The sequence below is a fragment of the Canis lupus genome, chromosome 16 (genome assembly GCF_048164855.1).
Source record: "Canis lupus baileyi chromosome 16, mCanLup2.hap1, whole genome shotgun sequence".
Lineage (NCBI taxonomy): Eukaryota > Metazoa > Chordata > Mammalia > Carnivora > Canidae > Canis > Canis lupus.
The window spans coordinates 38,177,406-38,193,024 of NC_132853.1; the positions used below are offsets into that span (position 1 = coordinate 38,177,406).

At 38.0% G+C, this 15,619-nt stretch overlaps 1 protein-coding gene across 28 annotated transcripts in view; it reads left to right on the forward strand.

Moving 5' to 3' along the window:
• The window catches only part of CDK12 (cyclin dependent kinase 12), a 79,445-nt gene that overhangs the window by 19,083 nt on the left and 44,743 nt on the right, over positions 1-15,619 (forward strand). For all 28 annotated transcript variants that reach the window (XR_012008975.1, XR_012008977.1, XR_012008962.1 and 25 more), the window contains exons 4-8: positions 1,190-1,329; positions 1,917-2,087; positions 4,604-4,793; positions 12,972-13,028; positions 13,628-13,729. Coding sequence is in view for 2 of the 28 variants with exons in the window: in XM_072780389.1 (XP_072636490.1) it covers positions 1,190-1,329; positions 1,917-2,087; positions 4,604-4,793; positions 12,972-13,028; positions 13,628-13,729 (660 nt within the window). In the remaining 26 variants the exon portion in view is untranslated. The remainder of the gene's footprint in view (positions 1-1,189; positions 1,330-1,916; positions 2,088-4,603; positions 4,794-12,971; positions 13,029-13,627; positions 13,730-15,619) is intronic.

Genomic DNA, 15,619 nt, shown 5'->3' on the forward strand with positions numbered 1-15,619 from the left:
GGACCCTGACTTGAGATGGTATCCTATGACCCCTGAGTTCATGACCTGAGCCACAACCGAGTCTGACTTTTAACCTACTGAGCCACCCAGGCTCCCCTGGAGGGACTTTTTTTTTTTTTTTAAGATTTTATTTATTCATGAAAGACATAGAAGCAGAGACCCAGGCAGAGGGAGAAGCAGGCTCCATGCAGGGAGTCTTAATTGGGACTTGATCCTGAGACTCCAGGATCACGCCCTGGGCCGAAGGCAGGGGCTAAACCGGGGATCCCCAGAGGGACCTATTCTTAATTACAGCTTCCTTCCTTACTGGTGGGCCTGAATCTCACACTTTCATCCACAACCTACACTGTAGGATTATAAAAGATTGGGCCTAATGTGTATCTTTTATTTTATATTAGTGGATAAAAGCCTTTCTGGGAGATCTGTTCATCTGTACCCTCAGATACCTAGAGTTTTTAGAAAAGCAGTGATTTCCCAAATCCAGATACACCATGAACATTGGTATGAACATTGTATCTTTTGAGTTTGATACTTAGAATATTAAAAAAGAAAAAAGCTCTTTTATTCAGGGTGTATCAACGTGTATAAATTAATGAAAAATTAACAGATGTGGTATGTTTTTTCTTAAACCACATAAATTGCCATGCTATAAATGTAATAGAATCTGGATTTGATCTTCTCATTGTTAGCATTCCTCAAGTAGGCTCCATGCCCACCTTAGGGCTTAAACTCATGACCTTGAGATCAAGAACAGCATACTTTACCAACTGGGGCAGCCAGGCACTCCAGCATTCCTCTCTTAAATAGTAAAAATAGTTACCATTTATTGAGTACGTATTATTGCCCAATTTTTATATTTTACTTTAATGGTAGCTCTATGATGTAGGGATTCTTTTCCCATTCAATAGATGAGGAAGCAAATACTAAAGAGAGGCTAGAAAGTAGGCAGCAAATCTATTATTTGAACTTATGTCGTCCTGAAGCAAGAAATCTGTCTTACCCACTGTAAGAGACCATTTATTTCATGTCATTTGATTTCCGCCTTTTTAATAAAGAAATTCATAAAAGATTCATGGGCCAGAGAATCATTATAAAAGAGCTCTGTTTTCTTCTTTGAACAGACAAGTTTTTAAAATAACTTTTTGGTTTGTTTCGGGGTTTTTTTGTTTTGCCTTTTTTTTTTTTTTAGAATTTGTTGTCCTCGTTATGGAGAAAGAAGACAAACAGAAAGTGACTGGGGGAAACGCTGTGTAGACAAGTTTGACATTATCGGGATTATTGGAGAGGGAACCTATGGCCAAGTATATAAAGCCAAGGACAAAGACACAGGTAAATATTGCCACAAAATTCTAAATGTCAGAAGTTTAAAAACGTAGCAATACTAATGCTAAAGTAGACTTAACAAAAGTAAATTTCGAGTTCTTATTTGATTTCCAAATATTACTAAAAGACTAAAATTTTCCAAAGGACTAGTATAATTATTACTGTTTAAAAACCTTCCTCTTTATTAGTTGTTGGTATAAATATTTTATAATAAGCTTGCTAGGAATTTAAGAGTAAAATAAAATTTATAGGTTGTTCTTTGGTAAGGATTTAGTCCTTAAAGATAAAATGAAGTAGTTGGATTATTGGCATATTTTAATAATTCAAAATTTTTAGGCCTAACTGAATACTGAATTAAGAAATACAAGTCTTAAAAATATCAAAGGCAAGAAAGGGAACATGGGGTTTAGTTTTGTTTTTTAAGGTATAAAAGTATCTGGCATATAGCATTAAAGAAAGCTAAATCTGTCTTTCAGAGCAACTCTGGACATTTATTGGCTGGTTCATGATGGTGGCCAAAAAATTCTTTTTTTTTTTTTTTTTTTTTTTTTTTCAAAAAATTCTAATGTAATGGTTTGAATTTGTTTTCACAGGAGAGCTAGTGGCTCTGAAGAAGGTGAGACTGGACAATGAGAAGGAGGGCTTTCCAATCACAGCCATTCGTGAGATCAAAATCCTTCGTCAGCTAATCCACCGAAGTGTTGTTAACATGAAGGAAATTGTTACAGATAAACAAGATGCACTGGATTTCAAGAAGGACAAAGGTACACAAGGAATCATGTTTCTACAGAGTAGATTGGTGCATCTTATTTTCTTTTTTTAGCTTGTTTGCCTGTTTGAATTTTTTCTGAAGCACAGAAGTCCAACTTCTTGAATCCATGCCAGAGTTAAGATACTAGTTTTGAAGTCTCTTTTTTTTTTTTTTTTCTTTTTTTTTTTTACACATTATAACAATAATGGAAATTAAACCCAGATTTATCACTCTTTTTTTTTTTTTTTTCTAAAGTAGGCTCCACACCCAGGATGGAGCCCAAACAGGCCATGAAATCATGACCCTGACATCAAGACCTGAGCTGAGGTCAGGAGTTGAACACTTAACTTAGCCACCGGTGCCCCTATTATTATTATTATTATTATATATATATTTTTTAATATATTTTCTTAAGATTTTATTTATTTATTCAGATAGAGAGAGAGAGAGAGAGGCAGAGACACAGGCAGAGGGAGAAGCAGGCTCCATGCTGAGAGCCCGACGCGGGACTCGATCCCAGGACTCCAGGATCATGCCCTGGGCCAAAGGCAGGCGCCAAACCGCTGAGCCACCCAGGGATCCCCCTATTATTATTATTATTTTTTTTTTTTTTTTTGGATCCCCCTATTATTTTTTAAAGTAAGCTCTATGACCAATGTGGGGCTTGAACTCAAGACACCAAGATCAAGAGTCACATGTTCTACTGACTGAGCCAGCCTGGCATCAATTAGTTACCAGCTTAAAAAATATAATAGCTCTGCATTGAGCATCTTTGTTCATAAATCTTTGCATTTTGATTTCATTCTTTTTTTTTTTTTTAAGATTTTATTTATTTATTCATGAGAGAGACATAGGCAGAGGGAGAAGCAGTCTCCATGCAGGAAGCCTGATGTGGGACTTGATCTCGGGACTCTGGGATCACACCCTGAGCCAAAGGCAGATGCTCAACCACTGAGCCACCCAGGCATTTTGGTTTCTTTCTTTCTTTCTTTTCTTTCTTTCTTTTCTTTCTTTCTTTTCTTTCTTTTCTTTCTTTTCTTTCTTTCTTTCTTTCTTTCTTTCTTTCTTTCTTTCTTTCTTTCTTTCTTTCTTTCTTTCTTTCTTTCTTTCTTTCTTTCTTTCTTTTCTTTCCCTCCCTCCCTCCCTCCCTCCCTCCCTCCCTCCCTCCCTCCCTCTCTCCTTCCTTCCTTCCTTCCTTCCTTCCTTCCTTCCTTCCTTCCTTCCTTGTTTATTTCTTAATGTAGTTTCTTAGAAGTAGAATTATTTGGTTAAAAGGATTTTTATATTTAATGTTAGATTGCTTTTAAGATAGTAATTATGTCCATCTGTGAGTACCATTCCACTTTATCCTAAAATTGAGTACATCTTTAAAAAATATATATTTTATTTATCTATTTATTTGAGAGGGACAGTGAGAACACAACTAGTGAGATAGAGTGGAGGGACAGAGGGAGAGGGAGAAGCTGACTCTCTACTGAGCAAGGCGCATAATGCAGGGCTCAGTCCCAGGACCCTGGGATCATGACCTGAGCCAAAGGCAGATGCTTAACCGACTGACCCACCCACGCACCTTTAAGGTTCAGTACATCTTTTTTAAGATTGTCATTTTGATAGATAAAGTATGACATTATTTTGGATTGCATTCTTTGTTACTTTTGAGTTCTTTTCCATGTTTGCCAGTTTTACTTATTTTCTTTGTGTTTTTGTGTCCTTTGCTTCTATCTTTTGCAGTTTTGAGGTTTTTCTTGTTAATTTATATGAGCTCTTAGCTAAATCTAAGGTACTCCATTATGCAATGGCCCTTAACTTTGGGGTGTTAGGGACTTCTTTAAACATCTTATGGATCTATGCTTTAAAAAAATAAGTTCAAAATGTTGCGTATTGTGTGTTTAAAATGTTACATTGCCATTTCAGGGAGTTCAAGGAATCCTTGAAGCATACTCTCTAAATTAAGAATCCTTGCCTTTATGTTGATAGGAGACAGAATTCTAGACTGGAGAGAGAATTGTCTAACATAGGTCTAGTATTGCTTATGTTACAATATTTGCTTTTGTCATACACCTTGTCGAGGTGGAAAGATAGCATGGATTTCAAGCCTTTCACAATTCTCTTAGCATAGTTACGTTTTATCTACTTCTAAATCTAGGGAGTTTCTTTAGATGGTTCACCTTTCTTTCAATTCTTAAATACTATGAATTTCACCAATAATTTATACTAATTTGCCAACTGACTTAGATTGTAAAAGAATAGTAATACAACTTGATCAGAGCAGTTGTTCTCCTTAAGAAGTAAATAGTCCAAAGAGCATTGGGTTAAGAGTGAGAAGATTAATTAAAATAGTTCTGTTATTTATTATTAGAAAGGGCAAGTTCTTCAAGTACTCTGAGTTTTAGCTTCCTCGTCTATAAAATTAAGCAGTTGTTTAAGAAAGCCTTATGGCCCACTTCAAAATTACATTAAAATCTGAGGCATGATCATTTCAGCATCCTTTTCCTCTTGTTTTTAATTTTTTCTTTCATTTTTATATAGGTGCCTTTTACCTTGTATTTGAATATATGGACCATGACTTAATGGGACTGCTAGAATCTGGTTTGGTGCACTTTTCTGAGGACCATATCAAGTCGTTCATGAAACAGCTAATGGAAGGATTGGATTACTGTCACAAAAAGAATTTCCTGCATCGGGATATTAAGTGTTCTAACATTTTGCTGAACAACAGGTAACATAGTAACCAAATGAGGTTAAGCATTTTCTTTCTCTCTTCTGACCCAGTTAGTTTCAGCTATTTAATTGACGTTACAGGTAGACCCAATGATGCAGTTTTTTGTATTTACATATATCTGATATTTGTCCTGTGGGAACAGCTTATGATGGGGTACTCTGATGCACAGATTCTTCAGTCTCTGTGTTGGTAAGGAATTAACAGAGGTAGAATTGTAAAGGTATTTTATTTTATTTTATTTTTTATTTTTTAATTTATTTTTCTAAGATTTTATTTATTCACGAGAGACACAGAGGCAGAGGGAGAAGCAGGCTCCAGGTAGGGAGCCCAATGTAGGACTTGATCCTGGGACTCTAGGATCACACCCTGAGACAAAGGCAGAAGCTCAATCACTGAGCCACCCAGGTGTCCCTGTAAAGATTTTTTAACTGCAAACATTTTAGGGAATCACATCCCACAGGAATATTCATAGAGTTTTTTGCCATAGTTGGTAAATATTATTGTGGTCCTTGATAAATTAAAACACACATTGAATTCTAAGTGAAATTCTCACTTGTTTCGTGGGGAGAAACATGCCTGCTCTTACAGCTGCTCTTGAGAATTTGATAAAGTTATCAAATTTCAGAGTAAACACAGGTGTAGCTGGTGGTTGACCTTTCTGCCAAGCATTTACTCCCTGTTTTTTGTTTGTTTGTTTTTTTTTTTTTCTCCCTGGTTTTGATAGTGTAAACAGACGAGTTTGGTGATGAGCAGTGTTAAATCTTCAGAAGTTTTTAACTACTTTCTTCTTCTCTGGCTGTTTACCTAAACTACATTGGTGATATCAAGTGTATTATGTACACTAGTCTTTGGTAAATAGCCCTACCTGTTGAGGAATAAAAAGAAAGTCTTATGCGATTAAAGTCCTACCAGTATTTGGTTCTTTAGGTAACTAGGCTGTTTATAGCCGTCTTTGTCTGATTCACCCATTGTTTTGTACATTTCTGTTCAGTTAATTTAACAAATACTATCTAGATAGAGCTATAGAATGATTATGACATTTTTCCGTCTTTGTTTTTTTTTTTTTTTTTTTAATTTTTATTTATTTATGATAGTCACAGAGAGAGAGAGAGAGGCAGAGACATAGGCAGAGGGAGAAGCAGGCTCCAAGCACCGGGAGCCTGATGTGGGATTTGATCCCGGGTCTCCAGGATCGCGCCCTGGGCCAAAGGCAGGCGCCAAACCGCTGCGCCACCCAGGGATCCCATTTTTCCGTCTTTGTAGAGTGAGGTAGCCAGCCATCCAGAGTTGCCCAGGGACTATCCTGGTTTTATTTATTTTAAGTGGCTTTTGTGTGTGTGTGTGTGCTTTGTTTTGTTTTGTGTTTTGAGGAAGAGCAAGCAGGGAGGGGAAGGGGCAGAGAGAGACTCCATGCCCAGCGCTGAGCCCAATACAGGGCTCAATCTCACACACTGAGATCATGACCCAAGCTGAAATCAAGAGTTAGACACTTAGTTAATTGAGTAGCCACCCAGGTGCCCCCAAAGATTTTTTATTTTATTTTATTTTGTTTTGTTTTGTTTTGTTTTAATTTTAATTTATTTTATTTTATTTTATTTTTTTAAAGATTTTATTTATTTATTCATGAGAGACACAGAGAGCAAGAGGCAGAGACACAGGCAGAGGGAGAAGCAGGCTCCATGCAGGGAGCCCGACGTGAGCCTCAATCCCGGGTCTCCAGGATCATGCCCTGGGCCAAAGGCAGGCGCTAAACCGCTGAGCCACCCAGGGATCCCCAGATTTTTTATTTTAACTAATCTCTACAACCATTGTGAGGCTCAAACCCAAGAGTTGGCATGCTCTACCAACTGAGCCAACCAGGAAGGTGTCCTTGTCCTGGTTTTAGCACTGAAAGTCCCACATGGGATAGTTGGTCACTAGAAAGCTGAGTTTAATAGGGCAAACAAACAAATCACTCAACCCAGTAAATATTTATTAAACACTAGCCCCGACACCACTTTTTAAGTATTCTGTACCCCCATCGTGGGGCCCAAACTCACAACCCTAAGATTGACAGTTGCATGCTCTATCCACTGAGCCAGTAAGTGCCCCTAAGCTCCCCCTGGCCTCCTGCCTTTCTTCCCTTCCCCCCCCTTGAATCTGGGAGCATCTGAGAAGATGCAGTTTTGATGAATGGATAAGAATTTATCAGAAAGACTGACAACAGAGGGTTAAATTTCTAAGCAAAAGAAATTACTGGGCAAAAGCACATAAATATACAAATTAACATGTTATATTGGGGAAAATGTAAACAGGTCAGTATTAGCTGGGCAAGAAGAATGAAGCATAAAATGATGAGACTGGGCAGCCAATTTAAGGATCTTGTATATCTTGCTAAGGAGCTTACACTATCTATTGATGATAGCCATTGAATGGCGCTAATTTGATTAATTTTTTGTTTTTAAATTATATAGTTGGGGCACCTGGATGACTCAGTTGGTTCAATGTCCAACTTTTGATTTCAACTCATTTCATGATCTCAGGGTCATGAGATTGAGCCCTGCATCTGGCTCTGTGCTCCGTGTGGAGTCAGCTTGAGATTCTCTCTCCCTCTGCACCCCACCCCCCACCCCACTCTCAACAAAAATAAAAAAATAAAAAATAATTTATACAGTTAATTTGGTAATATTTTAAGTTACACAGTTAATGCATTTTAAATTATAAGATGTATCTAATTATATGTATTTTATACTTAAATAGTTTTGTTGAGACAGGACATTATGTTAAAAGTTATTCTTGTCACTGTTTAAAGATTATTCTTGTCGCTGTCTCTGTTATCCACAATTTTTGTTAAAGCTGGGCTTGGTTAATCTACATCCATAGTAATAATGCTTCAAGAACTTAATAATGGCTATCTGCTTAAAGGTTTCTGGACTAGAGCATATACTTTCTTTGGATCATTTTGCTTCCCCAAGGAGGATGTCTCAGACCAGGGAATAACTGCAATCCTACTTGGTGTCCTTTTTGGCGGGTCAGGCCACTCCCTGTCTCTGACTTCCCATATTCAGGAAGCTGATGAGGTTCTAGACTAAACTGAACTTCCTCCTCAGGTTGCTAAGCAGGATTCAGGAGTCTTATGATCTAATCTGATCCATCCAGCCACTGCTCTTGCCTATTTAGCTCTGTCTACACAGAGAATACTGGGTGAGATGGCCTGGAGAAATGGTAAGGATACCTCAGCTGGACAAGGAAGCAAAAGCAGTTGAGTAGAGAGGGAGGAGAGCAGGGCTGGGCTCCCTGATATTCATTATATCTTCATTACATAAATATAAATGAGACCAAGTCATTTTAGATGGTGGAGAGACACAATTAGTCTTCTCTTTTAGAAAAATCACTAAATGTCACTCTAATAGGTTGTAGACTAGAGGCAGGGAAACCTATTACTACCATAAGAAATTGCCAGTGCTTAAACTAACCAAGGCATTACTAGTAGAGATGGACAGGATCAACTTGTGAATCAGTAGACTTTGGTGAGTGAATGAATGGTAGAGAATGAATGAAAGTACTTTCAGATAACTCACAGATTTCCTTGTTTGTTTTTTTGTTTTGTTTTTAAGATTTCATTTATTCATGAGAGACACAGAGAGAGGCAGAGACATAGGCAGAAGGAGGAAAAGCAGGCTCCATGCAGGAGCCTGATGTGGGACTTGATCCCGGAACTCCAGGATCATTTCCTGAGCTGAAGGCAGACGCTCAACCGCTGAGCCACCCAGGCGTCCCTCACAGATTTCCTACTTAAAAACTAACTAGCAGGCAGCCCCGGTGGCGCAGCAGTTTGGCGCCGCCTGCAGCCTGGGGTGTGATCCTGGAGACCAGGGATCAAGTCCCACATTGGGCTCCCTGCATGGAGCCTGCTTCTCCCTCTGCCTGTGTCTCTGCCTCTCTCTCTCTCTGTCTATGAATAAATAAATGAAATCTTAAAAAAAAAATTATAAAAAAAAACTAGCTGGGTAACATAATGGTCAATATAGGTAATATAAAAGGAAAAGCAGGATAGGCAAGTGAAGAATAAATCCCTTTTGGGTATGGCTATTGCATATCCAAGGTAGTGATATTTAATAGGCATATGGTCACATTGAAGTTCCAAACTAGCAGTATAGTTTAGGAGTTACCAAGCAGAGAAAAGGTGTCAGAAGATGGAACTCAAGGGAATGGTCAGAAAGATACAGAGAAAATAGGAAAATATCATGACTCCAAAATAGGCGGATTTAGGGGTACCTGCATGGCTCAGTCAGTTGAGTGTCTTAACTCTTGGTTTTGGCTCAGGTCATGATCTCAGGCTCCCGAGATGGAAGCCAGCGTCTAGTTCTCCACTTCATTGCAGAGTCAGCTTGAGATTCTCACCCTCTCTGCCCCTCCCTCTGCTCACACTCCCTCTCTCTAAATGAAGAAATTATTTTTTTTTAAAGATTTTATTTATTTATTCATAACAGACACACAGAGAGAGGCAAAGACATAGGCAGGGAGAAGCAGGCTCTTCGAAGGGAGCCTGATCCAGGACTCGATCCTTGGACTGGGATCATGCCCTGAGCCAAAGGCAGACACTCAAATTGCTGAGCTACCCAGGCGTCCCTGAAGAAATAATATCTTAAAAAATAAAAAATAAAAAAGGTTTAAAAATGGTCATAGATGTCAGGTGATGCAGACAGATTATGAGATGTGAGAAGGAATCTGAAAATTAAAAGGTCAGCATTGACAGGGCATGACAAGTTGTTGGGTAGCACAGTTAATGGGAAGGTGGTGGTAGGTGTGTCTTTAATTTTTTTTTTTATTTAAGGACACAGAAGTTTGAGTATATTTAAAAACTAAGGGACAAGAAAATCAATAGGGAGAAGTTGAAGATTCAAAAAAGTATAAAATAATTTAAAGGACAGGCAGCCTGGGTGGCTCAGCGGTTTAGTGCTGCCTTCAGCCCAGGGCATGATCCTGGAGACCCAGGATCGAGTCCCATGTCCAGCTCCCTGCATGAAGCCTGCTTCTCCCTCTGCTGTGCCTGCCTTGTTCTTTCTCCGTCTCTCATGAATAAATAAATAAAATCTTAAAAAAAATATTTAAAAAACCAAAATAATTTAAAGGAGCAAGGTTCTAGAGGAGATGGAATCAAGGCCACAGGTGGTTGTGGCCACAATTATAAATATTGATTATCCTTGAACAAGAGAGATTGACACTCTTTTTCTGTAATTGAAAGAAGAAAGGAAGATTATAGGTGCAATTAAGGTTATATAGGTAAAAGGGTGTTAAGTAGCTTCCACCTGATGATTTTTTTTTAACTTTTTTTTTTTTTTTTAATTTGAGAGAGAGAGGGAGACAGAGCACAAGTGGGGAAGAGAGGGAAAAAACAGCAGGGAGCCTGACATGGGGCTCGATTCCAGGACCCTGGGATCATAACCTGAGCCGAAGGCAGACACTTTACTGACTGAGCCACTCAGGCACCCCATGATTTCTTTTTTCAATGAAGAAGGTCATTTACTGAGAGGTGAGAGAGTGGATTAGAAAATTTGCTCAGTGCTTGGTGATGTTGAGGTCTGGCCTAATTTTCCATAACTGCGTATTTGTTGCCATTTTAACTTTCAGTCCTATGTGCCTTCATTCTTGGATCTCCACAAATTCTCAGAGTAAGGATGCTGAAAATTTGAGGATTGATTTATGTCTCATTATAGGGCTCAAGTCAGCTAGTCCTTTCCTTTTTCCTTTTCTTAGAATTAGTTTGTAAATTGAAGTTAAAAATGTAATGGGGCAAGTAGATAAGGTGCCCATAATCTTTACTAGGAATGATAAGGGTAGATTTAAAGTAAAATTTTGTTGCCAGTACTTACTTTGTTTTAATATTCTGTCCCATTGCTCATAGTTTGAGGAGCACCTCCTAGCATAGCCGCTTTTCTCTACTATCTCACTTTTCTTTTCTTTTTTTTTTTTTTTTTTTTAATTTTTTTTATTTATTTATGATAGTCACACAGAGAGAGAGAGAGAGGCAGAGACATAGGCAGAGGGAGAAGCAGGCTCCATGCACCGGGAGACTGACGTGGGATTCGATCCTGGGTCTCCAGGATCGCGCCCTGGGCCAAAGGCAGGCGCTAAACCACTGCGCCACCCAGGGATCCCACTATCTCACTTTTCTGTCTGATCTCAGCTATCAGGTACGAGAGCTATCCCCAGTATCTTCAAAAAGAGTGAGTAGGCTTTTCATTCCCCAAGAAGTAATGAAAACGGTAAATGTAAATGAAATAGGCTACTTAAGAATTTAGATAAAAATGATTAATCTAAAATAGTTAATAGTTTAAAAAGTTTTCTGACATGTTATAGTTTATTAAAATATTACTTGACATCACCGTCAAGGATAGAATACTTAAAGAGTGAAACTTGGGTGTAATCCCTTTAAGGTAGTGGTTCTCACAAGTATGGTTCTCAGACCAACAGCATTGGCATAATCTATAGGCTTGTTAGAAATGCAACTTCAGAAGGATTCCTGGGTGGCTCAGTGGTTGAGTTTCTGCCTTTGGCTCATGGTGTGGTCCCGAGTTCAGGTATCGAGTCCCACATGGGGCTCCCTGAGAGGAGCCTACTTTTCCCTCAGTCTAATGTCTCTGCCTCTCTCTGTGTCTCTTATGAATAAATAAAATCTTAAAAGAGAAAATAAAATAAATGCAAGTTCAGGGATGCCTGGGTGGCTCAGTCAATTAAGGATCCCACTCTTAATATTAGCTCAGGTTTTGATCTCACAGTCATGAGTTCAGTCCCTGTCTTGGGCTCCATGTGGGACATGGAGCCTACTTAAAGAAAAGAAATGCAAGTTCATGATCCATGACCTACTAAATTTCATCTCTAGGAATGAGGCCCAAGAAACTTTTAGTAAACATTCCAAGTAATTCTTTTTCATATAAAGTTTGAGAACCCATCTAAGATCATGGTTGTATGTCTTTATGGTATAGGAAGTGAGGGCCATATGTTGGTAAAAGGGACCTCATTCATCTTAAAAATCGTGTGCTCAGTTCAAAGCCCTGTTCCCTGTTTGAAAAGTCTGCTATGCCATGGTATTGTTGTGGTTTACTTTTTATTATGAAAAATTAAGTTAAATTGTAAGAAAAATTTAGACACTAATGTAATTAATACATATGCAGTTAACATTTTACTATATATTTTTAATTTTTCTGCTTGAGTTATTTATTTATTTATTTTTTAGATTATTTATTTATTTATTCATTAGAGACACACAGAGAGAGGCAGAGGGAGAAGCAGGCTTCTCTCAGGAGCCCGATGTGGGACTTGATCCCAGAACTCTGGGATCATGCCCTGAGCTGAAGGCAGACATTTAACTGCTGAGCCACCCAGGCATCCCTGCTTGAGTTATTTTAAAGTAAATTACACAGGACGCCTGGGTGGCTCAGTAGGTTAAGCATCTGCCTTTGCCTCAGGTTATGATCCCAGGCTGGGATCGAGCTCCACATCAGGCTCCTTGCTCAAAGGGAGCCTTTTTCTGCAACTCTGCTTGTTGCTTTCCGTGCTTGTGTCCGTCCACTCTCTCCCTTTCCCTCTCTCTCTTTGCCAAATAAATAAGTAAATAAACTCTTTATTAAAAATGAATAAATTACTGACATCATTACGTTTAGCCGTAAATGCTCAAGATTATTACCTATTACCTTCTAACAATTCATACTTTTATATATATATATTTTTTACTTTTATATTTTTTCACTTGTGTTATAAGTCTTTTGTATAGCTAGTCTGTTCAAACCACTATTAAACAAAGTTTATGAACTGGATTTGATTTTTAGGCTTCTTAAATCTCTCTTAATCTAGAACAGTTTATTCCTTTTTTCCCCCAATAACAAGTATTTAATCTAGCAGGTTTTAGTGACTGTTGTTTGCCAAGAAATAATAAATATTTAGTTAAGGAGTCAAATCAAAAAACACCAAGAAAAAGAAAACCATAAGACTTTGTAAACCAAAGTAGTCAAAAGAGGCTTAATCTGGGAGAGTAACCATTAAGAACAGAACTAAGCATAGGTTAAAATTCGCATTTGTAATTCAGAGTTTTGTGATTTTGTTTAACTCGTAAATTCATGGATTGCTGTGTAGGTATAAATATGAAGCCACTGCTGTTATTTTTATAAAAATATTTTTTTGTTTGTTTTACAGTGGGCAAATCAAACTAGCAGATTTTGGACTTGCTCGGCTCTATAACTCTGAAGAGAGGTGAGGCATTCATCAAAATTACATGTGGGGGAAAAAGGAAAGAATTCTTTCTATTCTTGGATAATCTAGTATTCTATAAATTGTAATAATTTTCAGACTTTCCTAATTTTTTTTTGAGATTTTATTTATTTATTCATAAGAGACACACAGAGAGAGAGAGAGGCAGAAACATAGGCAGAGGGAGAAGCAGGTTCCATGCAGGAAGCCCAATGTGGGACTCGATCCCAGAACCCTGGGGATCATGCCCCGACCAAAGGCAGATGCTTAACCCCTGAGCCACCCAGGTGTCCCAGAGTTTCCTAATTTTCTAAATGTGTTAATTCTATCTAAATTCTTGAATCAGCCTTAGACTGAGTTAAATCAACCCAGATTGGTATGCAAGTTATTTTTTCATCTCCTACTTCTGTCCAGTTTACTTTTGAACTGTTAGATTGCTATGTAGCTATTTTGACAATCCCATTTTCTTTCTTTCTTTTTTTTTTTTTTTGTTTTTTTGACAACCCCATTTTCAGTTGGCTACGATTTTTAATTTTACAAGGTTTTTTTTTTTTTTTTGGATCAGAAGCCATTTATGTCATGGTTAATGTTTTACATTTCAGTCGCCCTTACACAAACAAAGTCATCACTCTGTGGTACCGACCTCCAGAACTTCTGCTTGGAGAGGAGCGTTACACACCAGCCATTGACGTTTGGAGCTGTGGGTAAGCCTCTCTGAGCTTTTTCTTTTGATTGTAATTCACATGTTGAACATGTATCTGTTTTCTCTCTGCATGGCTTTTTGTAGCTTTTCTTTAGGTTCAAAAGAATGGGGATAAACGTTTAGCCAGAATTCAAAGAAATCTGTTGAATATCTCCTAATATCAGAGACATACTTTTTTAAAAAACATTTCCTTGAATGCCTTTTTTCTTTTAACTTTTTTTTTAAAATTTAACTTAGTTTGAATTGGGATCCAAATACATTCAAATAGGGTACATAGATTACAATTGATTATCTCAAGTCCTTTTTTTTTTAAGATATTTATTCATTTATTTATTTATTTGAGAGTGGAGGGTGAAAGAGCATGAGGACAGGGGAGGAGCAGAGAGAGAAGGAGAAGCAGACTCCCCACTAAGCAGGGAGCCCAATGTGGAGCTTGATCCCAGGACCCCAAAATCACAACCCGAGCCAAAGGCAGGCACTTAGCAACTGAGCCACCCAGGTACCCCTTAAGTCTTATAATTATAGCTTCTCCCTCCGTCTTTCTTGGGTTCCTCTCCCCACCTTATAATTTCCTTAGAAGAAACTGGATCATTTGTCATATAGTTTCCTCAGTCTGAATTTTGCTGATTGCATCCTCACTGTGTTTTTTGTTGTTTTTCAATGTTTTAGTATGGTTCTCTATCCCTTTTATTTCCTATAAGTTGTAGGTGAATTCAAGTGTGATTTCCAATCGCCTACTGAGCCCGAAACTACTTTACAGGTGGTTTTGAGTACTTCTGGAAGATTATTGCCAATGATACATCAAGTTTGGGGGTTTGAGACAGTGGGACTGCCCAGAGTATAGCCAATAACCGGATACATCATCTGTAGGGAATTTAAAAGGAGTAAAATAGTATCTTATAATCTGCCTTTTAATAAAGGCATTATACAGGCGATTCTAAACAATGTTTGATAAAATATTCATCCCTAACAGAGCAGATTTACACACATACACACACCCCACTTTACATAATATATAATTATCAATATTTGAAATGTTATTAGCCGTATTAATGATCTACCTTCATCAATCCATTTGTGGTGGCTTTGTGATGATGATGATATATTATTCCTTCCTGGATAAAGATAACATCTATTTTACTAACCTTACATACAAGTCATAGGAAAAAAGCAGAGAGCTTTAATTCTTTCATTTTATTTACCAGTTTTGAAGATAATGAGGTTTCCTAGTATCCTTCAAAGGTGACTAAAGAGAGGGTTTGGGGTTTTTGTTTTGTTTTATTTTGCTTTGTTTTTTAGTTTCATTATGAACTTGTAGATTTAAACTTTTTTTTTTTTTAACATCCATCTATTTAGAGAGAGAGAGAGAGTGTGTGTGTGTGTGTGTGCAGTGGGGGGTGGGGCAGAGGGAGAGGGAGAGAGAATCCCAAACAGACTCCCCACTGAGTATGGAGCTTTATGTAGGGCTCAGTCTCACAATTCTGGGACCATAATCTGCCAGAATCAAGAGTCAGGTACTCAGCTGACTGAGCCACCCAAGTGCCCCAACATTTTTGATGTGTTTTAATCTGTTATGGTTATCATCTTATTCCTATTCACATTTTCCTGGTCTTAGGTCATTAGGAGTCTAGTGGGTCCTTCTGACACAACCATAGTATTTGATAGCCTTCCTTGTTTTCTGGTTCCAAGCTCATCCTATTTTACTTCCTGTGCCAGACCTGGAATCAGTCACTCTCTAAAGAGTGTTAGTTTTTTTTTAGTGGAAAATTATATTTAGAGATCACAATTTGTGTTAGGAATATAGACATTTTGGGGGCGCCTGGGTAGCTCAGTGAGTTAAGCATCTGGCTCTTGATATCTGCCCAGGTCATGATCTCAAGGTTGTGAGATT